Below are 26,813 nucleotides of genomic sequence, written 5' to 3'. Positions count from 1 at the left end.
GTGACAGCAATACAGTTAGGCTGTAAATGCTGTGTGCAAGACACCAAATCTGCCAGGTGGCGACTTAAATTTTGAACGTTCATTAAATACACAGAGAAACTTTGTGCACTTAACGAAGGTTTAGGCTGCTCAATTAAAAATGGGGGCTTGCTGTCTAAGGCCTCCTTTATGGTATCCTTGTAGTAAATGGCCTTCTCTTTAAAATCCCTGATGATCAGTCCAGACAAAGCCCTAACACGACTCAAAGCTACATATGCCTGCCCAGGTGCAAACACCTTCTTCAAAGACACTACAGCCTCATCTACCGTTAATCCCTACATTTTATGCACTGTACACGCTCATTCTAGCCTAAGAGGAAACTGAAATCGCAGACCACCTGCTTTAGTTGCCCTGTCCTCCTCGGGATCAATAGCAGTAGAATACCTGCATTCTACTGCCGCATGTGCACGTGTTTTCCTCCTCTGTGAGCCAATTTTCTCATCATCAAATTTGACATAAACTGTTTTAGGAAACTTCTCATCATGACCAAAATCGATATGAGTTACCGTGCCACATGCGCCATTGACCAGACCGTCCTCAACATCTACGTTCTTACATAACATAACACGCATGTTCCTTGCCAAACACAACCTCTCCGGTAAACATGTGTCTGCATTACTATGATGCCCTGCTGTACATTCCAATTGACCTGTTTTCCTGTTATGTTTAAAATCTTTGGCTTGAATCTCAACATAATCTGGACACATGTTAATCAACTGCATAAAATTATGGTCACTTACTTGCATATTTGTTGAAAAAATATGCAAAGCAGAGCTCTCTTCCCCTGTCTCGCAAGCCTTTAATATTTCAACATCACTAGCTAACATGGGGTGGCCTTTGAACGCACTCTCAACCTGTTCAGCAACGCTGCAAACACACGATCCTTCTGCCTAACTATGGTTGTCAACTCCACTATACTAAAACCACACCACAGGTCCACACCAAGCGGACAGCTATACAGAGGCTTTCCTTTAACGGGAGGCAACTGATAGAAGTCTCCAACAGCTATCACACTGATATTACCAAATGGGGAAAAGTCGCCCATCTGCTTCATCTGCCTTAACCTACCATGAACATATGCCAGCAGATTGTGATCAACCATACTGATTTCATCTATGATTACAATGGAGGTGACTAAATTTGGCTCTCAAAGAGTTTAGTTTGTCCTCACCCAAAGGGATGTAAGGTAAACTGGCATGTGTGCCAATACTGAATGTGTGATGAATTGTTGCTGCATTTAAATTGTATGCAGCTATGCCTGTAGGTGCGGTTAACAAAACACAAATATCGTCTGGTTGATCACAAAGTGTGGACAACAACCTCCCTGCCTCATACTGAATAGCCCTAATTAAATGACTTTTCCCTGTCCCTGCACCACCTGTCACAAACACATGCAGAGGTTCTGGGTTTTTACCCATCACCTTCTGCAAACACCACTGTCTGACCTTATAAAACACAGCCATCTGTGTCTCATTCAGAGACCTAACTAAAGCTAAGCCCTCACTTCTACACATCACATTCCTCTTCCTCTCCAACTGCGCTACCTGTCTACTACCAACAACCAAATCTGGCACATTCTCCAGACGTTCTCGTAACTGCTCCTCTACTATCTCAGATCCCTGCTGCTGCCTTCTCTCCTTTAAACACTCAAGGCGTTCAGCTTCCTGTTCAGGACACAACTCCCCCCAAGCGTCCTCCTCATCTACACCATGCTGCTCTGCAATCTCCTGCGCACGCTCTAAATCTGGATTATCTACATCAAACACTGCTCTATTATCCTTCACCACGTCCTTAACCACATCTACTGACCCGTCACTAAATGTCACACTTCCATCCTCATGGAACTGTTCAAACAGCTCAAAGCCTTCAGGTTTGAGGTCTGAGTCAGTTCTATATGGAAGGAACAACTGCAGCAAACTCTGAAAATGCAACTCTGGATGTTTTTCCAAACTAACACGCATGTTCCGAACAACCGCAAACTGAGTACGTGTTCTCTTCAAAATGAAGCCCAAATCATTTTTCAATCGAATCATGTCCGGAGACTTTTCGTTTTTGGAAAGAACACGATACTCCGACGCAAATGTCGCCATACACATATTTTCAAACACATCACCGTCGGGCCTGTTCCTATATCCAACCATGAAGCTCTTTATCCACATATCTTCTGTGCTAAGATCATGTGCAGATGCTCTCTGCCTCAAAACACTGAGGGGTAAACTCATCTTCACTATATTATTCCCTGTCGGCACAAACACAACCTTCCTAGAGCACTCCTTCAAATGCAAGTTCGTTAACCTATACACTGCCTCCTGAGCACTAACGTCCCTATTATCAATCAATTTCAATCAATTTTATTTATAAAGCCCAATATCACAAATCACAATTTGCCTCACAGGGCTTTACAGCATACGACATCCCTCTGTCCTTATGACCCTCGCAGCGGATAAGGAAAAACTCCCCAAAAAAAACCCTTTAACGGGGAAAAAAAAGGGTAGAAACCTCAGGAAGAGCAACTGAGGAGGGATCCCTCTTCCAGGATGGACAGACGTGCAATAGATGTCGTACAGAACAGATCAGCATAATAAATTAACAGTAATCTGTATGACACAATGAGACAGAAAGATAGACAGAGAGAGAGACAGAGAGAGAGATGCAGGTAATAACAGTAGCTTACAACAACATTATTGAAAGTAATAATATTATAGTTATAGTTTTGGCTACTGTGGTGCAATATGTTGAAAGTATGTATTAATATCTGGCAGTATACATGTGTGACAATAGTCATATGTGTATAATAACAGTAGAAGTATGACTAATGACTTATGATGGCAGCAGCAGCAGGAGACATCTGGCAGGACCACGGCAGCAGCACAACCACACACGTCACGCTGTCCAGGCACCGCTGTGATATGAGTTAATCTGAGAGACAGTGGAGCACAAAGGCTCCGGAGAAGAAGCCGAGTTAGTGACATCCAGAATGGCCGAGTTAGCAAGATGCAGTAATAGAATACGAGAGAGAGAGAGAGAAGGAGAGAAGGTGCCCGGTGTATTATAGGGGGGTCCTCCGGCAGACTAGGCCTAAGTCAGCCTAACTAGGGGCTGGTACAGGGCAAGCCTGAGCCAGCCCTAACTAGCTTATAAGCTTATAAGCCTAACTAATAAGCTTTATCAAAGAGGAAAGTCTTAAGTCTAGTCTTAAATGTGGAGACGGTGTCTGCCTCCCGGACCGTAACAGGAAGATGATTCCACAGGAGAGGAGCCTGATAGCTGAAGGCTCTAGCTCCTGATCTACTTTTGGAGACTTTAGGGACCACGAGTAACCCTGCGTTCTCAGAGCGCAGTGTTCTGGTGGGATAATATGGCACTATGAGCTCACTAAGATATGACGGAGCTTGACCATTTAGAGCTTTATAAGTTAACAGTAGGATTTTAAATTCAATTCTGGATTTTACAGGGAGCCAGTGCAGAGAAGCTAAAACAGGAGAAATATGATCTTGTTTCTTAGTTCCTGTTAGTACATGTGCTGCTGCATTCTGAATTAGCTGGAGAGTTTTTAAGGAATTACTAGAGCTACCTGATAATAGAGAGTTACAGTAATCCAGCCTAGAGGTAACAAAAGCGTGGACCAATTTTTCTGCATCTTTTCGGGTCAGGATGGGCCTAATTTTCGCAATATTACGCAGATGAAAAAATGCAGTCCGTGAGGTTTGTTTTAAATGAGAATTAAAAGACAAATCTTGATCAAATGTTACTCCGAGGTTTCTTACGGTAGTGGTAGAGGCCAGAGCAATGCCATCTAGAGAAACTATGTCATCAGATAAAGAGTCTCTGAGTTGTTTGGGGCCAAGAACAATAACTTCAGTTTTGTCTGAATTTAACATCAGGAAATTGGTGCTCATCCAAGTTTTTATGTCTTTAAGGCAGTTATGGAGTTTAGTTAATTGATTACTTTCTTCTGGCTTCATCGATAAATACAACTGAGTATCATCCGCATAACAATGGAATTTTATAGAGTGATTTCTAATGATGTTACCTAAAGGAAGCATATATAGAGTAAATAGGATTGGTCCGAGCACAGAACCTTGCGGAACTCCAAAACAAACTTTGGTACGTACGGATGATTCGTTATGAACGTCAACAAACTGAAAATGATCAGATAAATAAGATTTAAAGCAGCTTAGTGCAGAACCTTTTAGGCCAATTAAGTGATCCAGTCTCTGCAGTAGAATTTGATGGTCAATTGTGTCAAACGCCGCACTAAGATCTAATAAAACAAGTACAGAGACAAGTCCTTTGTCTGAAGCAATCAGAAGGTCATTTGTAATTTTAACTAGTGCTGTCTCAGTGCTATGATGCACTCTAAATCCTGACTGAAATTCTCAAATAAATTATTATCATGGAGAAAATCACACAGCTGGTCTGCGACTACTTTCTCAAGGATCTTTGACATAAAGGGAAGATTAGATATTGGTCTATAGTTGGCTAACACCTCTGGATCCAGGGTGGGCTTTTTTAGTTGAGGTTTAATTACAGCTACCTTAAAAGACTGTGGTACATAGCCTGTTAATAAGGATATATTGATCATACCTAATATATGAGTGTTAACTAAAGGAAAGACCTCCTTAAGTAGCCTAGTTGGGATGGGGTCTAAGAGACACGTTGATGATTTAGATGAAGAAATCACTGCGGTCAATTCTTGAAGAGAAATTGGGGAGAAGCAATCTAAATATATATTAGGTCTTACAGCTGTGTTTGAGGTTACTGCTAAGGGCTAAAGGAATACAAGGCTCAATAGTTTGACTCTCAGTCAGCCTGGCTACAGTGCTGAAAAGAAACCTGGGGTTGCTCTTGTTTTCTTCTATTAATGCTGAGTAATAGTTTGCTCTGGCATTGCTGAGGCCCCTCTTATAAGTTTTGAGACTGTCTGTCCAGATTAAACGAGATTCTTCCAGTTTGGTCAATCGCCAATTCCTTTCAAACTTTAGCGATATTTGTTTGAACTTACGGGTTTGAGAGTTATACCAAAGAGCGAAATTTCTTTGCTTTTTTAACTTCTTTTTAAGAGGAGCTACAGAGTCAAGTGTTGTTCGCAGCGAGCCTACAGCGCTATCGACAAAATGATCAAAGTCGGTACAGGAAACCTCTGTTACTGAGGGACTTGGTATTGAATTTAACGACGGAGTAATCTTTTCCTTAAATTTTGCGACAGCACTATCTGATAAACATCTAGTATAGTAACTGTTCTTGAGTGGCGTGTAATCGAGTAAAAAGAAATCAAAAGTAATCAGATAAGGATCCGATAGCGAGGGATTCTGTGGAAAGACTTTTAGGTTATCAATTTCAATTCCATACGTCAGAACTAGATTGATGGTATGGTTAAAACAATGAGTGGGTTCATGTACACCCTGACTGAAGCCAATGGAGTCTAATAATGAGATAAACGCAGTAGCCAGGGAGTCATTATCAACGTCGACATGAATGTTAAAATCGCCTACAATAATAACTTTATCTGATTTAAGAACTAAACTGGATAAAAACTCTGAGAATTCAGATACAAATTCAGAATACGGGCCAGGAGCACGGTACACTATAACAAATAAAAGTGGCTGCGAGGTTTTCCAGGTTGGATGTAAAAGACTAAGAACGAGGCTTTCAAATGAATTATAATCTAGTTTAGGTTTAGGGCTGATTAACAGACTAGAGTTAAAAATGGCTGCAACTCCCCCTCCCCGGCCGCTGCCTCGAGGAATGTGGGTATTATTATGACTGGGAGGAGTGGATTCATTGAGACTGACATATTCATCTTGACACAGCCAGGTTTCAGTGAGACTGAGTAAATCAATATGATTATCTGATATTAATTCGTTTACTAACACTGCTTTAGACGATAGAGACCTGATATTTAACAGTCCGCATTTAATTCTCCTGTTTTGTCTTTCTTTCGGTTTTAATTTTTATGAGGTTGTTATGCACAACTCCTCTTTGTTTAATTTTAGATTTAAATAATTTAGGTGGTTGGGGGACAGACACCGTTTGTATAAAACTATGAAAACTATGGCTGGGTAACTGAACTAGAAGCTCAGAGAGGCGTATAGGACTGTGTCTCCGAGTCTAGTCTCTGACTATTATGCAAATACACACTACCCAACTTCTTCAACGCATCTTTAGCTGAGACATTTCCTTGGTTTTTGGCTTCTTTTTGGGCATTACTCAATAACAGGCCAATTTCTCTCTCTGCTTTTGTAATATACGATATTATATACACAACAACTGCATACGCATCAGTTACAAAGCTCACATCAATATTAGCATTCCAACACTTCAACAACTGCTTGCTATACTGATTGACCCAAACTTCATTTACTCCTCTCTTATAAACTACCTTGGTCTTCTTTTGCATTCTCCTATATGCCATTTCAAAAATCTCCTGATTAATGCCCACACTCATAAATAACTCCTCTACACTACCAAATGACTCACTTTCCACTGCTTTCTTAACAGATTCCAATATAGACCTCACAATCTCTACTCTCATCTTGTTATTCCTGTCAAAACACCTACAGACTGGTTTGTCTTCTGACTGAGGATCCTCCCCTGTCTTCTCTGCCTCCTTCTTGTCACATGTGCATTTTTTTTCTTCTATTTTACAAATAAATGTACGCTCAGACACAGGTTTTGGGAAATTGAAACAACATACAGTCTTCTTTTTCCTGCATGACTTTGAATGTCGTTTGGAATGTGTTTGCACTGATGACACAATGTCCAATAATGCACCATCATCTGAGGGTAACACGATACGTACTTATCAATAAACTTTACAACCTCCTCATCTGTATTCTTATCAATTTGGGGAGCACCCTCAATCCAAAACAGACAGTGAACATGAGGAGAACCACGCTGCTGAAACTCGACTCAATAAAAATAATCTATGATTTTGCCAATTGGTTGAGCAGGAGACATGAGAACCTCGTTCAGAAAACAATGCCATCTGTAATCAAACATCCTCACTGCTGTAACTAACACCTGTCTGCCCACTCCAAATCCTCTACCGTCTGTGTTCTGCCTTCCTGCTTCAGGATGCTGGTCAGGAGATTTTGCCAGCGCAGATCTGCAGACAAAAACGAGCAAAACCACGTCGGAATCCCTAACTGACGCACACACGCCAAGACGTCCTTCTGCACGGACATCCAAAACGCAGGAGTCCCACAAAGAGGCTTTAAAAACCTAAATCCATCATCAAACTGCAACAACTGCTTCAGAGACTCCTCATCCTTCAGCATACTCTGACTAATCCTTTGAGACCTCTGACCTTCCTTACCTTTACACAACGCTACAGAAACACTCGACATCACCTGATCAACCTCTGACATGTACTGAGCAAAAAATATGTACTCTACATTACATGCAAAACGACCATTGCAGTGCATAATCCTATTGTTGAAATAACGCGACAGACTCAACTGATAACGCCGACTGTCATGGAAGGTCTTCTAACCCACAGGAAACAACACAGGGAAACACTTTACTTTATTACTCTGGTCAGAAAGCATCCTAACTGGACTATTTCCCTCTGCAGGCGCTATATTCACGATATCATCAAAATACTGATCTAATGCTTCCTGACCAATATCAACAGGCATAAGAAAAGTGTCCTGAAACATGCAGTGCTGCTGTCTGTCATGTAACATTTCATCTTGTACTATGTCTGCTGATTCTGCTAAATCATCAACCTCAGCCTTTTCTACAACCTGACCAACAACCTCACTTCCTGTAACAGCTTCCTCACTTCCTCTACCAGCTTTATCCTCACTAGCTGATCCAGCCTCTTCACTGTCCCCATCTTCCTGCCTACAAAACTCATTAATCCACTCCTCATTAAACTCTATGTCTCTGTAATGAACATTGGTCCTCTTTAAATACTCCAGCACCTGTCTTACATGCAACGGATCCACAAACTGGTACTCGTAATGTCCCTTATATGTCAACTTACCCTTCCATACTCGAACGCGGCAACACATTACTAGTTTGCATAATGTTGGCGGGAACACAGGTCACTGGACCATGTACTCCATTTTGCCCCCCGTTAGGCAATGCCAACATTTTCATAAAAGGAATATGCAAGGTTATCAAATGCTGCTCTATACTATTCAGACATCCCAGTTCTGGTGGAACAGGATCAACATCCAAGTTATTACTCCAACATTTAGCTGGCATCTCACCTGCACTAATCTTACGATGACACATATGACAAATCCACAGCTGACCTCTAGACAACACCAACTGACAAGGCACAACACACTGATCGTTACATCTATGCAAATACTTCTCACTAATGCACTATTCTGCAATACCCGCTGTAGCTAAACTTGTACCATACACTTCCCTTACACAGCTCTGCACCTGATTTCTAAACAACAACCTATGACACACACAACACACAAAATCTGGACCATCTCTGACCTTTTCCAAAAACTGCTCCATAACAAAACCAAAGTCGACTGACTTGTCCATCCTCTGCTTCCTACTCAACCTGACGCTATCCATAACCCTCTCTCCATGCTCAACCCTTTCTCTATATTTATTAACACTCAGCGCTTTAACTTTCTCCCTGTGCTCGATGCTTTCTCTATACTTCACTATACTCTTAGCTTTACAACTCACTTTAACTTTCTCCCTGTGCTCGATGCTTTCTCTATACTTCTTAATACTCTTAGCTTTACTAATTGCTTTAACTTTCTCCCTGTGCTCGATGCTTTCTCTATACTTCGCTATACTCTTAGCTTTACTAATCGCTTTAACCCTCTGCCTGTGCTGGATGTTCTCTGTATATTTACTAACCTTCCTCGCTTTAACACTTTCTCTATACAATACGTTCTCCTGATACATCTTCATAAACTTTACTTTACGTCTCTCCCTAAGCAACCTACTGATTTTCTCCTGTGTCCTTTTTCTCTGCCTCAAATACTTTGATTTTACAGGCTTACGATCTACGCCTTCAGACCCTACACATTCATTACATCCAACGGCTAACTTCTCACTATCCACAACATCTGTCACTCTAGACCTAATGCTATAACCTGACACATCACTAAGTTTACAGTAACTATAACAAATCTGCAGTCCAGGCTTATGCACACAAACAGTGTTCTCAAAATGCTGTCCCATGACATTCTCTACATAAATACACTCTGCTGACAAACACGTAGTGTTACACTTGTACTTCAACCAATGTCCATCATAAAAAGTACACACACTAACTCCCTAACCAATCTGCTGTGACCTGGATTTCTACCTCTGTAGCCCAACTGTTCACATTTCTCATCCTGGACTGCTGAAGATACTCTGAAACAGATGAATACTCACTTCTCAGAAGACTTGCATACTTATCTGCATTCCTTTCTAACTCCTTACATACAGCTAGCCTAATCTTGCGATGGTGCTTCTGTGAGCCTGAGAGATAGCTCTGAAGAAGCAGTTACCATCAGCCACAATCCTCTCTTTTAAACACGGGACCCCTAACAGCCCCACCTCTGTGGACACTGAACCACTGACCTTACCAAACTCTATATTCAACTTGCTACACAAAGCTTTACAGACATCTACACTAAGAGGTTGGAAGAGCAGCTCCTCATTTGCCGCAGCACTAACAAATTCTACATCTGCATTAACCTCACTAACATCAAATGTCTTTAATTTCTTCAACACACTAGTGCGAGAAGAAATTTTACGCTTTCTACCATCACTAACTGTTGACTCTGCTGCTGAACCACTGCTCACCTGACTGGCTAAAGTCACAACAGAAATGCCAGACAGTGCTGAACTTACAGTTACACCAACACCACACTCAGACACACAATTTCCTGAGGAAATGTGTTTTACCCTGGCCTCAGAAACATCACTAGACTCTGCCACTGGAGCAGTACTCATCTCAGTAATACAGCTTTTCACAGAAACACAAGACAGCATTGGGCTTGCACCCTCACTGACACTAACGCCACACAGCTCAAAGAGCTTCTGCCTAGAGCTGAGACTGTCTGCCAAACAACAGATCTATCCATAGAGATCATCCAGACAATCAAACTGCAACACCACACTTTTACCATCACTATGCACTAACCCAATGTCACAACGCGACATCAGTTAATGACATTATATTAGTGACATTATATTTAAAATGAAACACACCTCCTGGACTATGGAGTTACATCAGTCTCAATATTAATAAATGCACACAGAAGGATTCACAAATACATGTTAAGATTTATATATAAATGACTCTCTCCACACAAATATTTTCAATGCACACACATATATTTGGCATTTTATATAAATGTAAAAAAAATCCACAAATAACCAAAAAAGTTTCACAAATGTATTTCTGATGCACACATATTTATTGTTTTAAATATATGCAATAAAAATCCACAAATATATGTATTTTTATATATTTTATTTATTTATATATTGTATTTAAAAAGTATTTGCAATTTTCATCAAAACATATGTGGATGTTGATACATTCATATACAAATGCTTTTATTTTGTGAACCTCCGCGCATTTGTGTGTGAATCTTTTTGAGACTCCCCTGACATGACCCGATCCACAAATGCATTTTTTCTACCAAGGGGATATAGGTAGCCAATCAGATGTCTCCTTCCTCTTCAGCCAATCACATGAGCGTCCCGCCACCACCCCCACGCGGGGTATGTTTTAACGTCGTAGCGTCAGAAGGTGGCAGTAATGCACCACTACATTGTTTGCTGACCGCCAAATTAATAAGGAAGAGAAGAAGAAGAAGGTCAAGAGCATATGGTCAAGAGGTGTAAATTGCAACATGGTGGTAAGTGTATCCACTTGTTGTAAATCATGACTCTTCATTGAATTATTAGTGATTGGTTTTCCTAAAGTGTGTGGTAGCCCAGTTAGTTAGCAAATTATCTGAAACTTGCTTAGTTGGTATAATTGCACCGTGTAACTGACGCTAACGTAAGAGTAAGATACATGTTAAAGCGTAACGTTACGTTAAAGCACAGCGTCTCATGTCTGTAATAGCTGCTGGTTTCGACCAGGGTGTCCAGATGTCCCGCTTTGAGCGGGACTGCACAGTATTTTTAGCACCTTTCCCTCATCCCACATAATCAGTCAAACCACTGCAAGACAGACGCTTTTCTTCATTCTGGCTTTTATTCAGTGGCTGCGAAGACAGCGGTTAAGGTTGTCATCATGGGGCTGTATCTGATACCAGTCTGTTTACATTTCGGTCAAGTGCTGGTGAACCCCTCACTGTCGTTTAGCTCCGCTCACCGGTGGTAAAGTGCGAGTCAACTGAGAATACGATATGTAGCTAGTCGCGACATAATACGTGTGACTCTATGGTTGCATTTTTACTGATACTCAAAGATGATAGCCAGACAGATAAAGGTAGCAGCAGCTGAAATAACTAGGGTTTATCACACTGTGCAGCACTCAGACTGTGGTGGAAGAAGTAAACAGATCTTTTACTTCAGTAAAAGTAGAAGTGCCGAGTAATTTACTATTGAATTCAAACTTCAATAAAAGTATTTAACTGTGTGCAGCAAAATGTACTCGTTAAGCAGTGTTATCTTACTACAGTATATTATAGACTATTGTTTGATTGTGTCACTAACAAACACATGAGCATGTTTATGTACTTCATCAATATGGATTCACTTTTATACACTGGGTAGCTCAATAACGTCCACCTCTATACAGTAATACAGTATTTGCCGGCGAGTAGTAGCGTTGTTGTGTTGTTCATTGTGTTAAGACCTTAAGCCAAGTTGTGATGAATTCAAAGTTGGTGAAAATAAGATAACTGTTTTACAGGCACTATCATCACAAATTGAGGTAGCAGCACGGGCCTTTGTGGAGTTATTGACCCAGGAGCTGTCAGGGAGGGCTGCAGGGGGCAGTGCGGAACCGAGCAGGGATGCACTTGTCAGGGCAGGAGCTAGCACCCAAACTGTACCCAGGCCTACTGCACCAGTCAGGGCAGTGAATGCAACTGGCGGGGCAGGAGGTACATTGTACCCGGGCCTACCAATGGTAGGGTTAGCCAGGCCACGAAAAGGTGATGTATTTAATTCACTACAGTGTTTATACATTTGCCACTACAAAATCAAATGGATGGTGTGTTCTTGCCTGACTAAATTCTTGCTTGTGTTGTATGAACTCAGAAGCAAAGGATTTTTCAATATGTTTCCATAATCTTTTCTATGTCCTCATCTGCTGCAATTCAAACCTTAGTTGGTCTGTACAACCGCTGGGCTCTTTTTAACCTTCAGAAAAGATTAATCTGTCAGTCCAACAAAGATTTGGTATAGTATGTAGGTAAAGCTAATTGCCAGGTATTGTATCTAAGTGACATTTATGAACAGTGATAAATATTTTCTGATGCATTGAATATTGGTGTCTGGAATACTGCAAGCACTGTGGCTGTAATGGTACTGAACAGAGTCACTGTATTTTATGCTTCTCTGTTTATACTTTCAATTACTGAAAGCAAAACTATCAACTAAAGCCATACATTTTTGCAATTCACCAATATTAATGTAGACTATCTGGTTTTCCTCACATATTGTTTTTCTCACTCTCACATCAGGCAGTTCCCAAGTATGTTCCGCTTTGATCCGCCAAGAGAGAAAAAACGTTTCACCACCCCTGCCAATTGTGTGGTGAAAAGGACAGACTTTAACGTCTATGCACTCTCGGGACCCAGTCAGCTCACACCTAAGGGCTCAGAAGAGCTGGAACTTTCTCATGCTGGCCTTGGGAAGCGATTGATCAGTCTTCCAGACCACTGCAATCACAATGAGGTAATCTATTGTATTGTTTGCAGCATTGCATAATGCTCAATGTAGAGCTAGGCAATACAGACAAAATCAAATATCACAATATGTTTTATGTAATGCCTTGATATTGATATTGCAACAATATAGTATGGATGATTTTTATTGGCGCTTTCACAAAATATTAAGACAATGAGATTTTGTATAATTAACAGTTATGTGGATGATATAATGACAAAGTATGTAAAGACAAATTATCGAACAGTTTGAAGTAAGAAAATAACTTCACTTTACTGTAATGTAGCCTTTAAAATCATGAAAAGGCAACATATCCATCCAAATATCCAAAATGTAACGATATCTTGTGTCATTGCGCGATGTCAACATAATGGCCGTGTTTCCCAAAAGCAGTTAAGAAGATCTTAGCGCTAAGAACCTCTTTAGGTTGCTCTTAAGCCTCCCGTGAAAGAAGAATACGTTTCCCAAACACGCTCTTAGTCTAAGAAGCTCTTTCACTAAGCAGGAAGTCTTTGAGCTGACCCACTCTGAAGAGTCTTCTTAGTGACCAAACGGCCACTATCCAGACAAATTAATATTACACTAAGCACTAAGCAAGGAGATATTTAAACAGTGCACATCATATATATTTTTGATCTATTTTATATGTCAGATTTATATTATTTAGCATTAATTGGTGACAGCAAAGAAAGAATTTCATTGTGCAGGGAAACGCATGTCCTTACTGTGCATATGACATTAAACACTTTGAATCTTGACTCTATATGTCTCATGTGTGCTCAAAGCTGTGGCACAAGTGACATGCTGACACCACGTCACATGGGTTCTGCATCTGCAATGACTGGACAGAGCTATTAAGAGCTTCTTAAAGAGCGATCTTAAAGAAGAACTCCAGCCATTTCCAACATAAAGCTGTACAGCTCTAGGTCACGGAGTACTACAGTAGGGAAAGACCTGAGAAAATTATGTGCAGACAGGACGGAGCTCTCCTGCTATGTATCTGCTCAACAGCGCAAGTAATGGGGGCAAAAGTTTTACACCGCAACTTTGGCCTCTATTGTGCTCAAAATATCACCAGAAATGCTTTGTAACATCCACCAGTTCTTATCACACAACACTGAGTGTGAATAACTCCATTCATATGAAAGAGGCGCTGTGGTGTGTGTCTTGTTCACATTTGCTCCCTGGGTAGACATTACTAGTTGACTGACGAGCTCAGAAGTGTTTCCATATCAATGAAGACAAAAACGTGAGGAAAACGTGGATTTTTGAGCAAAAATAGGGTTATGGAGAGTGGAAATGGGTAGTTTTATCCATATTAATGCCAACTTGACAACATTTGCACGGCAATCCTGCATATGATACCAACGAGCCTGAACAGCATAGAGCTCATCAGTCAACTAGTAATAGCTACCCATGGTGCAAGCGTAACACAGGTAGGAGACAAAACACACACTCTCTCATATGAACAGAGTTATTTACACTCGGCGTTAGGAGATAAGGAACTGGTGGATGTTGCAAAGCATTTCTGGTGATATTTTGAGCACAATAGATTTGGGAAACACTCTTATCTTAGCGATCCTTCTTACCAAAGAACTTCTTAAGTCCAAAGAACAATCTTTATTGGGAAACGCGACCAATTACGATATATTGTCTAGCCCTAGCTTTATGCATATTGTTGAATGCTTAATGATAAAAAATGTTAATCACTTGCTGCATAGTGAATGTTATTTCAATGTGTTTTAAAGATTGTTGCTGCTCTTGAAGATGAATATCCCAAACTAAAGGATTTAAAAGGAGGGTGGATGTTCTTCAAGTCGACAGGTATCCTCTTAACTAAATTTCCAATGACAAAGTATTAGGGGTGTAACGATTCACTCGTGCATCTGATGCATCGGACCTTAATGTGTTAGATATGAGTGCATCGGTTCAGACGGCCTGTATCGGTAAAAAGCTGAACATGAATCAGAAACAAATCGATTCAGCACTAGCGTATCAATATATCTCGTTAGGATGCGCATATGTTTAATTTTTGCCATCAATGAAGTGCTGTTTTAACTTTCCTCCATTTTCTCTCTCCTCCTGCCTCTGCCTGCACCGCTCTTGCTGAACGCCTGCTGTGTTTTATAAGAAAGATGAGAAACTCTGCTGGAGATCATTTATGTAAAACGTGTCTGACAGCAGAGAACAGAGCCACGAGTCTGACCCACAGAGACGTCATGTGACTGAGAGAGCAGGAAACACGGAGCATCACTGTTCCTCCACACTGATCAAACCACAGCACTCTTCATATGAAACAGAGCAGCAGATCATCTTACTGCAAAAATACTCATATTTTAAACAGTTTTAAAGTTTGTTCACAGATTCTCATTTAGGCTACAAGATCTCATTTACACATGAGACTCATTAAGATGTTAACACCGCTGTAATGTCTCCTTCTCTCTGTCTCTACTGTTACTATATTTAGTAAAACTATCTGGATGTCTTTTTGCAACTAATAGCACTCTACAAATGTAGCATTAATAGAATCAAAATGTAAAGATTCACACATTGCATTTTCATGTATTGCATCATATCGAATCGTATCGTGACAGAGCTAAATCATATCAAACCGAATCGTTGGCTGTTTAAAACTTTCTAAGACATATCGTATCGTTGAACATGTATCGAGTTACGTATCGAATCGGTCTCAGTCAGTGAGATGCACACCCTACAAAGTATGGATGTTAATATTTTTCCACATTCAAAGCTCTAGATGTGTCATGTTACATCCCACTTTGAAATACAATTCACATCACATTATTAGCATTATTTTTTTTATCAACACCCCCTAGTTTTGTAGTTTGAGCCGAGTATTGCGGGCTGGCTGACATGCGATGGACGGAGCTCATTGGTTCTGCAACGTAGGCTGTTTTTTTAAACTTTTAAAGTTCCTTGAGGGAGCCATGTGCAGTTGACCAGAAAAATATAATGTATACCGTGTTTTTAGTCTAAATCGTCACTGTAAATCATAGATTGAAGCCACAACAGTGCTCTGAGCTGTATAGCAACAGTGACGATTGAGGCAACAAACAGAAAAAACACTGTAAATGACATCTTTTCAAGTCAACTCAACATGTAGTGTCTTCAAAAGACTTGGATAAAGGCACACAAGATGTTTGGAGGCATTTTTATGGGTTTTTTGGGCCTCTGTTTTACGGGAGAGTGCTGCAACTGTCAAAGTGAATCTGAGGGTAAGTGTATAAATATAAGTGTATTATGGATTCAAAAGATTCACCTGGCCTTCCATCATCATGATGGTGAGTAAATAATGACTGATTTGCCTGATATTAATGTATGTATGCAAGGTTTTAAAGGACTCTTGTATCTTGCCTGTTTCTATTTTTAAATAGGCGGCAGTGGACGTCGCAACCTGTCAGTTATTGCAACTGACTCTGAGGGGTACTCAGCAAGGCTACTAAAATTGGCGTCTAACAATGGCAAAAATGTCATTTTTGTTGTCCCACTACAAGAGCAGCTGTCGAAGGAACCACTACCCTATGATGCACCAGAGTTCGCAAAGATGCCACAGGCAACGTGCATTTCATGTGAAAAGCAAATAACTTTGCAGATGTTGCCTTTGCACGTTGAGGGATGTAATGGCACATTGAATGTAAGTTATTACATTTCTCTCCTTTCTCAAATACACATGTACATTTTTAGTTTGTCCAGATGGCTGTCTTTCTGTCTTACTTTAGGAGAGTGAATCAGAGACGTGCTGTGGGGATGAAGATTGCTTGGTTCTTGAGCAGCCAAATGGTGTGATGGGAGAATCCTCCGAGGTAGTCATTCAGTGCTGTCTTTTTTGTTATTTGCAATTCTGTAATAAAACATCATTTATTCACCATGTGAAGCAAGGTAGTAGACAGTTCAGTACATGATGCTTGCAGGTGCATTAACATCAAACTGTCCTTTTGTACTGTATAAGATCAAATAATCCTATAGCTAGCAAATATATCTCTTGACAGAAATTCATTTAACAAACCACTTATAATTATTTGATCTGTCATTAAATTATTTTTTGGCAGGTTTGTCCAATCTGTCTCCAGTCATTTCCAATTGATGTCCTCCCATCCCATGCAAGTGCTTGTGGTGACAGGTAAGAAGGTTATGACTAATGGATTCAAGTTAAAAGATAGAATCTGAGGACCCATGACCCACTAAGAACATGTCCTCAGTTTCTATGTTAAGAGTGTGACACCTAACTAGAGTATTATGTACTGTGAATGCTCCTGTTTCTGTTTTAGAGTTTAATATGCTATAATGTTATAACTGCAGTGGCTGCATCAGAGCATGTGTTGCACATTTGTAATTGCAATCAGACGAGATCTACATACTTTCTAAGCTTTTCATCTGATTATACGAGGTGCAAGCAACAAGATGCAGGACTGATCCTGTTGTGAACGAATGGCGCACAACACAGTTATTGCCATTTTGCTGGTTTCACCCATAACCCTTGTGAGTAAGTGTGCAGTCTCGTTGATGTATCATCAACAGCGTGTGTGTACTACACCGGTTTGTTTGACAACTGGTCAGTGCACCACAGTGCAGTGCGGGCCGTCATGATAAAAAACGATTACAGTGCACAACGGCGGATGACAAATTAGCGATTCAAAAAAAAGCTTCAGTGAACCTGGTTGCATTATATATAGCAACACAAGATGGAATATGACAAAAATGTGACTGTCATAATGTAATTAATTATAATAATTACAAATATATATACATCTATAGCCCGCTTCGGCTGCTTTTTCTCTACCCCTTGGTTTCAAGTGAGGTCCGAGTTTGTCTTCGTTTCAAGGGCTGTCTAGCCCTTCCCCTTCCCCTATCCCTTAACCTTATGGAGAACTGGGACACCCCTTCACTTGACGTGAGTGCGCAAAAGCAAGGGCAAAGGGGTTAGACAATGTGTTAAGGGTACAATTGGGATTGGCCCTAAGAGAGGTCATTGGAGATTAGTACAATGATACAGTTTGTCTCCCTGTGACTTCTCTCTGTTCTCCAAATGAAGTTTGAGCTGAGGGCTTGCTGTTTTGGTGATGTAGCAGCATTGATCCAGCATACATCACAGATGGTGCTTGAAATGCACAAAGGCAAAGGCATGTGTAATGTAAGTGCTGATGGTGATAGAGCAAGGAAACTTTGCACACCTACTCAAAAGGGTTATGGCTCGAACCTGCTAAAAGTCCATTATTGTGCGGTGTGTCAGTCATTCACAACAGGAGCAACCCTGCCTCTTTTTGCCCACACCTCATACATGACTTAGTATAAATACTATATGCAGGAAGATATTTATGTAATAAAAAGATAACCACAACTCATGGTTTTTCTGTTTCCCATTCACATGTTCTTCTTGTAACCGGTTTTTGGTTGTCCTAAGAATGGACATAGCTCACTCCAGTGAAGCAGCCAGTCCAACAAGGGAAGAGGATTTGCCAGGACCCTCTGTTCCACGATCACCAATGCCAGTTTCAGCAGGTAATTTATCCATAACAACTGCTGCCATGGTGTAGTTTGGAACTGGAAGAAAAAAACAGTGTCACACACTCTGGCTCCATATGCAGTTTTCTTTTATTAAGATACTGTAGTTTAGATGGTAGCTTGAAACTGGACCATTTTTGAGGCTGTAAATGCATTAAAGTGATCACTCACAAACACAAAACAATGATCAAAAAAGTAATATTAATACCAAGTACCTACCACAGCATATTGCTTTACAATGCTGGGCTTCCAAAAGGTTACTGTCGAGACAACAAATTTAGTTTGACTATGGAATAGAAGCTGAAATGAGTATCCAATTTGGAAGTTCCTTTGCACCAACAACTTTTATTTTTTTTAAATTAAATTTTCAGCATGGCTGAATGAGGAAGATCCCCAAACAGCATGTCGGTTGTTCCGAGAAGAACTACTGGACCGGAACTCAGAATGTCCACGCCTCTTTCTGTCAGTCAACATGTTTCACACAGTGGAAGAACAGGACAGTTCACTGATATCCTTCTATAAGAAGGATAATGTTAACTGGGCCGCTCCTTTCAAGTGCAAGCTGACAGGTATTACTGAAAACAGTGTAACTTGTTTTTTTGTTTTGTTTCTTTTATAGATGGAATGAATTTTGACTGTTGTTTGTTGACTGTTTGTTTACTTGCATAAAAGATGTATATTTCATAAAGGAATAGTTTCAATGAAAATTCAGTCATTATATTTTGAATCCATAAAATCCTCCTAGAGATTCACAGGAAAACAGCTTGCAGCTTTGTCACATAAAGGTCACTATGGAACTACTGAAAAAACATTAAACAACCAAAACAAAACAAAAATCTAAAAATGCCTCCAAATTGCTAATGTGCCTTGATCCAAGTCTACGAAAGCCACTCTATGAATAGCTGAGAAAAAAGTAATTTGTTTTTTTGCCTACCGTAAATCTTCACTGTTGCAGCACAGCTCAGAGCTGCACTTGCACATGCGTTCACCATGCTCACACACCATTTCATCCAGTGTGCATGTGCTCGTTAGTGGCTGTAAGCTAGAATGTACCTTTCATCAGCATAAGTGCGAGTTGATAATGATTGAATTTTCATCAAAATTTAACTATTCCATTTAAAACATGAAAGACCGAAGTTGTTGCATATGTTGGTAGAAAAGCCAATACATGCTAGATCAATAGCCATGCAGTGTCTTAGTAACTGTATATTGGATATCATTTATTTTTTTGTGGTTTTAATCTGAAGTTATCTTTATTTTCAAGGAGATGCAGCAGTCAGCAAAGGTGTCAACCGACATGTTGTTTCAATGACCATGGAGAAACTGAAGACTGGCTTCACTATAAATTTAGGTGTTTGGACTGCAGTACATCCTCTATAACCTCTGCTTACAGCATTTTACGCTAATCCTTAAAATTCCAACAGATACAGGCACAAAGGAGTTCTAATAACAATTTCATTTTATACCTCTGAGCTCTGTATCATGTGAATATCAGTTCATATTCAAAGTACAGAATGTGGGATGGACCTACTTAAATATGCACTAGTATATAAATACATTTTTTCTCCTTTTCTTTTTAGGCAGTGCTCCTCTTACAACCCTTTTTGAGGGTGAAAAAGAACATCGCGTTCCATCTGCAGTTGCTGTACTTCAACAGAGCAACCTTTTTCAGATGGCAGGTCGGATGATAGGCCATTCTTTCCTGCATTCTGGTTTTGGTTTCTCTGGCGTCAGTCTGCCTGTGGTCACTCTATTGACTAGTGGGAGCACCGACACTGCTACATCAGCTCTGACCTTGCAGGACTGCCCTGATCTTGATCATCGAGAAACAATTGTTTTTGTGAGTAACTTGGTTAAATGTTGGCATGTCCTACACCAATATTCTTTCTTTCTTTCCTCCCTCCTTCATTCTTTCCTTCCCTCCTCCCTTTCTTCCCTCCATCTATCCTTCCTCTATCCCTCCCTCCTTCTCTACTTCTTTCTTTCTGTCTTTCTTCCTCTCTTTCTTTCTGTCTTTCTTTCTTCCTCTATTCCTTCCTTCCCTCCCTCCTTCCTTCTTTCCTTCCCACCATCCATCCTTCCTCCCTCCCTACCTCTTTCTTTCTGTCTTTCTTCCTTTCTTTCCCTCCCTCCTTCTGTGCTTCAGCTACTTCATCTTAACTTAAATTTAGCACTTCAGTTTAGCTTCAGCTATCCAAATTTGGCTCCAGCTTTTCAGCAGACAACATTCACACTGCAATTTCTTCAGAAATGGCATTTTCTAGTTACTATATGTGTGTTTACCCCCCAAAGGGATCACCACCTTAATGTGGTGGGCCGGTTTGTGTGTCTCCATGACCCCTAGAGCTATGTCAGCAGGAGTCTTTTAGTCCTGGTAGGGTTACCCACGCTGAACAGGTCTAAGGGTAGAGACCAGTCGAAGTGTGATCCCCTGGTCCTCCAGGTTGGGGGTTGGGCTGAGGGCTGATAACCCACTCCCATAAAACAACTACTATTACAGAAACCACAAGCAGAGCAATTTCACAAAATGTATGGGATGCTGTAGCCGCTCCTCACAACATGAGAGACATCATGACGCACTAAGGTAAAAGCCATCAGGACACCCTTGGGCCGATCAAGCCACTGATGCACCCGAAGAGCACCATGATATGTGTGTTTATGTCACACTTCATCAAATAGATGGAATACATGAGACAGTGCTTAGATGTCTGGCAAGATGTGATTTCCATAGATTTTTGTATACCTGTGATTTACTCATGATGTTGGCTTGACTATATTTCTTTGCCTTTTTTTGATTGCAATAACTTTTGATGTACGGTAATTCAGAAATTCTTGCACTTTTTTTTTTTTTTCCCACCACCAACAATCGTGACTGGCTGTTCCAGGAACTGCTTTCACATGCTGTTAGTAATCATTTTTAACTATTACCTTAGTCAAACAATATTATGGTAACATGACGGTCTAACCAGTTAAGATGGGTATTGGAGCTGTGCCGTGTTTCATGTCATATAATCTACTATATCTTTACACCCACGCAGTGCCTTAGAGTAATTGTTGCCTTCTGCCTGTCAATTCTTTTTGCAGGTACTTAAACGTGTTAAGCAGCCTATCAGACAAATCCGCAAAGGGCTGAAAGAAACAGGCATCTGGCCACTTCTTTCAGCTAGACCAGATGTTCACCACATCATTTTCCCGCGGGAGTCTACTGAGGAACTCAATCCACAGGTATGCTGCCTTGTGTCTTTATTGTATTTATTATTGTTGTGATTTGTTTGCAAATACTGTGTAATTTCATTTATGAAATGTGTTGGTGTGTACATCTAAAATCAATGCTGTACTTGTATTTAAGATCATTCAGCAGCATCTAACCAGTTTCAATCTAACATGAACCATGTATTTGATTCCCTGTAGCTTGTGATGGAGCACATTCAATGGCCACAACCTAACTATGACAGTGATGATGACGACGACGATCGCATTCCACTGGAAAAAGTCAGTCTTGTCACTGGATTTTTGCGCAAATTCATCCAGGAAGGTACCGTTTTCTATTGCAGCTGTTATCTCATTTTGTAGAGGAATAAAGTTGTGAAAAAAAACCCAGCATACAGCACAGTACACATCTCTAAATTGCACATACTGTAAGTACAGTTTATTATTAAATAGTTGCATTACATATACCTCAACTGTTAGTCAACATGCAAGGTTAATACCATGGTGTATCCTCCCCCTTGTGGTGTATTTGATATTTTGTACATTTTATGTGCTCAAATTTCATGTTCTGATGAATACTTTTGAGGTGTCAAATAAATGTTTTTCTTCCATAGCGTCACAGGAGGACCTGCGCAACCTCGTGAGGTTCTAGGTTGGGTGGGAGCTGCTATCATCAAATCTCAAAGTTGAGGTTGTAACCTCAACTTACCCAGTGGCTCTCACCTGTTTCCACAAGTTGAGGCTCCCTGACCACTACCAAAATTACCAGAAGTTTCACCAGGACTTGGTCATGGCCCTCAAATCAAGTGTTTCTGGATTTGGGCTTGTGTAGGTGTGATGGCATTGCTTTGTGGACTCTGGCTTTTAGGCCAATAGTTTGGGGATATGAAAAGCGCCATGTTCAAAATGTGCGCACAGAAGTTACCTGTTGGACATGAGGGAGGAGCAGAGAAGGATCGAGTAGAATCGTCAGAAAGAAGGAAGGAGGGAAGAAAGAGAGGAAAGAAGGAAGGATGGAGGAGGAAGGAAAGAGGGAAGGAGAGGAAGAGGGAGGAAAAAATAAAGACAGAGGGAGGAAGGAAGGAAAGGAGGGATGGAGGAAGGAGGGAGGAAAGAAAGGATGGAGGAAAGAGGGACAGAGGGGAAAAAAGAAAAGAGGATGGAAACAAGGGAGGAAGGAGGCAAGGAAGGAAAGGAGGAAGGAAGAGAGAGAAAAGAAGGAAGGCAGAGGAAGGAAAGAGAGGGAAGGAGGGGAAGAGCTACAACAAAATTGAGGAAGTAAGTTTTAAAAGTTTACTGAAAAAGTTTACTGAGGTTATAAAATGAGAAGTACGGTGAATTCTCCATGTTTCTGCAACCAAATTGTCAACCTCTGGTGACCTTCAGATACAGTGTAGTTTTGAAGTTAATCCATGTTGGCCTCATGTCAGAGGGCTGTTACATGTACTCCCCACCTGGTTATACAGAGATGTATTTGTTTGTTCATAATAAAAGAAAAAACTGTGATGGAATATGGTGTGGTTATTTTAAGCCATTTCTTAATAGAATTTACAGATCTATTAATGTATTGTGATATAAAGGTGCATCTCAAGTACTTTTAATATCATGAAAACGGTGAATTTTTGGTTAGATATTTCAGAAATTGAAAACTGGATATATATTTGATTTCTTACATCTTAAACATTAACTAAAATCTAACCCTAAAAAAAACTAACCCTAATCTTTATTTTTGTTCCCTTTTTGCTCCCTTCTTCTTCTTCTTCTTCTTCTGCTCTTCTAGTGCTGCTGCTTTTTTCTCTTTTTTGCCATTGGCTTTGTCTTTAATCACAGAAGCATGTGTGTGTATCACATTACTGCTCCTCTATCAGCTCAAAACAGACCTAATTACGCTGCTATATGCCCACAGCCCAGACAAGAGCTATTGTAGCGTGTGTGTAAGCATGGATTGTGAATCTGTCTCTCTCTCAATTTCAATTTAATAAGCTTTATTGGCATGACTAACAATATTGCCAAAGCCATTACAAATTCACAAATAATTCAATAATACAAGTACAATAATAACAATAATAACAAGAACAATAATAAAAGTAAGTCAGAAAAGTATGGAAAAAAAAGAAAATGAATAAAGAAAAATGTAGATATGTAATGAAGTTTGCTTTGCGTTTTTGTGTTAGATGTCCAATAGTTAATGTAATGTTCTTTTTGCTTGTCCATAATTTGGTGTGTCCAGATTGTGTGAGGGGGCTCTCTCTCTCTCTCTCTCTCTCTCTCTCTCTCTCTCTCTCTCTCTCTCTCTGCCTGGATTAAATTGTCTATGTGCTGGACAGTGTTGAGATAAATGTCCACTCCCAAACAGTCCGACTGTTGCAGGGAGTCGATGTTGGCCTGCAGTTACTGTATTTCCTCATGAGAGAGAGGACAGTCCAGTGCAGGAACACTGACCCCAGGATGAGGCTCATTCATATAGCCACTCTCCTCCCAGTCAATCTCTGATATGAGAGAAAAACAGATTGTGTATCAACATTACATATACAGTACAGGCCAAAGGTTTGGACACACCTTCTCATTCAATGCGTTTTCTTTATTTTCATGACTATTTACATTGTAGATTCTCACTGAAGGCATCAAAACTATGAATGAACACATGTGGAGTTATGTACTTAACAAAAAAAGGTGAAATAACTGAAAACATGTTTTATATTCTAGTTTCTTCAAAATAGCCACCCTTTGCTCTGATTACTGCTTTGCACACTCTCGGCATTCTCTCCATGAGCTTCAAGAGGTAGTCACCTGAAATGGTTTCCACTTCACAGGTGTGCCTTATCAGGGTTAATTAGTGGAATTTCTTGCTTTATCAATGGGGTTGGGACCACCAGTTGTGTTGTGCAGAAGTCAGGTTAATACACAGCCGACAGCCCTATTGGACAACTGTTAAAATTCATGTTATGGCAAGAACCAATCAGCTAACTAAAGAAAAACGAGTGGCCATTATTACTTTAAGAAATGAAGGTCAGTCAGTCCGGAAAATTGCAAAAACTTTAAATGTGTCCCCAAGTGGAGTCGCAAAAACCATCAAGCGCTACAACGAAACTGACACACATGAGGACCGACCCAGGAAAGGAAGACCAAGAGTCACCTCTGCTTCTGAGGATAAGTTCATCCGAGTCACCAGCCTCAGAAATCGCAAGTTAACAGCAGCTCAGATCAGAGACCAGATGAATGCCACACAGAGTTCTAGCAGCAGACCCATCTCTAGAACAACTGTTAAGAGGAGACTGTGCGAATCAGGCCTTCATGGTCAAATAGCTGCTAGGAAACCACTGCTAAGGAGAGGCAACAAGCAGAAGAGATTTGTTTGGGCCAAGAAACACAAGGAATGGACATTAGACCAGTGGAAATCTGTGCTTTGGTCTGATGAGTCCAAATTTGAGATCTTTGGTTCCAACCGCCGTGTCTTTGTGAGACGCAGAAAAGGTGAACGGATGGATTCCGCATGCCTGGTTCCCACTGTGAAGCATGGAGGAGGAGGTGTGATGGTGTGGGGGTGTTTTGCTGGTGACACTGTTGGGGATTTATTCAAAATTGAAGGCACACTGAACCAGCATGGCTACCACAGCATCCTGCAGCGACATGCCATCCCATCCGGTTTGCGTTTAGTTGGACGATCATTTATTTTTCAACAGGACAATGACCCCAAACACACCTCCAGGCTGTGTAAGGGCTATTTGACCAAGAAGGAGAGTGATGGAGTGCTGCGGCAGATGACCTGGCCTCCACAGTCACCGGACCTGAACCCAATCGAGATGGTTTGGGGTGAGCTGGACCGCAGAGTGAAGGCAAAGGGGCCAACAAGTGCTAAACACCTCTGGGAACTCCTTCAAGACTGTTGGAAAACCATTTCAGGTGACTACCTCTTGAAGCTCATCGAGAGAATGCCAAGAGTGTGCAAAGCAGTAATCAGAGCAAAGGGTGGCTATTTTGAAGAAACTAGAATATAAAACATGTTTTCAGTTATTTCACCTTTTTTTGTTAAGTACATAACTCCACATGTGTTCATTCATAGTTTTGATGCCTTCAGTGAGAATCTACAATGTAAATAGTCATGAAAATAAAGAAAACGCATTGAATGAGAAGGTGTGTCCAAACTTTTGGCCTGTACTGTATTAAACCTTTACATTTACATAGGGGCCTTAAAAATATTGATGTGTGAATTAGTATGAAAAGCACTATAAGATTCCTGGGTGCGCAAAAATATGCACCAAAGTTTGCTATAGTGGGGGACATGGGATGGGAGACGTCAGGTGTAGTTTTTCAATCCAATGAGCACCGCTGGAGTACCACCGGGGGAATAGCTTTCAGTAAATTTCCAAACAATGGACGTCTGTGGGACCACTGGCAAAAAACGTATAAATGTACCCCAGCGGTGCTCGTTGGATTAAGAAAAACTACACCGTCTTATCAGCACAGGGGTGAGTAGATAATGACTGAATTTTCATTTTTGGGTGAACTATTCCTTTAACAAATGTATAAATTACCTCTGGATCAGTAACAGGATTTAGGGCCTGGCTCACCTGCCACAACTGATTGGGTGTCAGGTTTTGTTCTGTCCTGATGGGATGGTTGGCCCATGCCTCAGTGAAGACGTCCAAGCTGGCTTGGATGCGTGGCTGGAACACGTAGTGGCAGCAGAATATGTGCTGGATGTTGCTGATGTCCAGGAGGTTTTGTTCCTCAAGAGAGTGCAGGATGTTGTAATAAACTCCTGTGACACTCATGAACACATCACGCCAGAGCCGTTCAATTCTGTATTTGAAAAAAGGGGGAAGAGACATTTGTAATTCAATGTATGTAAAAATCCTTCAAGGAACTGTTTACTTTGCCCCACTCATTGAATCAGTTGCCGTATTTCTAACACCATGGAGTTTAAAAAAATTATTTTGCTTTGAAATGTTCATAATCATGGCCATTAAATTTCTATGCTATTTTTTTGGTTCTTATAACTGTTTATATATGTTTGGGAAAGGGAATCTGGAGAATAAATATCTTAAAAACCTCCAAAATCAGTTTTAACTCACCGTTGATTGTGAACGCTTTTCCCTGCAATGAAGCTGTTGATGTCAGTTCCACAAACTGAGAACATCAGTTCTGCCACACCTACATTTTCTCCTCCATGATCTCCTCTCACTCTAAAAAGATAAAATAATATTATGCATCAT

At 40.6% G+C, this 26,813-nt stretch overlaps 1 protein-coding gene and 1 long non-coding RNA gene across 2 annotated transcripts; both read left to right on the top strand.

Annotated features, from left to right (window-relative positions):
* Positions 1–16,608: 16,608 nt before the first annotated feature.
* On the top strand, positions 16,609–18,359 carry LOC144463756 (uncharacterized). The gene is made up of 3 exons (XR_013491765.1): positions 16,609–16,688; positions 16,935–17,005; positions 18,287–18,359. It is a non-coding gene; the product is annotated as an uncharacterized LOC144463756 (long non-coding RNA).
* A 418-nt stretch (positions 18,360–18,777) lies between these two features.
* On the top strand, positions 18,778–22,249 carry LOC144463730 (uncharacterized). The gene is made up of 6 exons (XM_078169130.1): positions 18,778–18,956; positions 19,652–19,738; positions 19,968–20,227; positions 21,472–21,612; positions 21,799–21,922; positions 22,212–22,249. Exons 1-6 carry the CDS (start codon positions 18,860–18,862, stop codon positions 22,247–22,249), a joined length of 747 nt encoding a protein of 248 aa, XP_078025256.1. The 5' UTR covers positions 18,778–18,859.
* Positions 22,250–26,813: the final 4,564 nt, after the last annotated feature.

This window comes from Epinephelus lanceolatus, chromosome 6 (genome assembly GCF_041903045.1).
Source record: "Epinephelus lanceolatus isolate andai-2023 chromosome 6, ASM4190304v1, whole genome shotgun sequence".
NCBI lineage: Eukaryota > Metazoa > Chordata > Actinopteri > Perciformes > Serranidae > Epinephelus > Epinephelus lanceolatus.
The sequence above is the reverse complement of the archived record's forward strand: the minus strand, read 5'-3'. Positions and strand labels throughout refer to the sequence as shown.

Bases quoted from the DNA above. Each gene is read 5' to 3' on its own strand.
- LOC144463730 (XM_078169130.1), top strand. From the start codon at position 18,860: ATGTTTCACACAGTGGAAGAACAGGACAGTTCACTGATATCCTTCTAT. The intron at 20,228-21,471 runs GTGAGTAACTTG...TTCTTTTTGCAG, and splicing joins ATCGAGAAACAATTGTTTTT to GTACTTAAACGTGTTAAGCA. The intron at 21,923-22,211 runs GTACCGTTTTCT...TTTCTTCCATAG, and splicing joins GCGCAAATTCATCCAGGAAG to CGTCACAGGAGGACCTGCGC.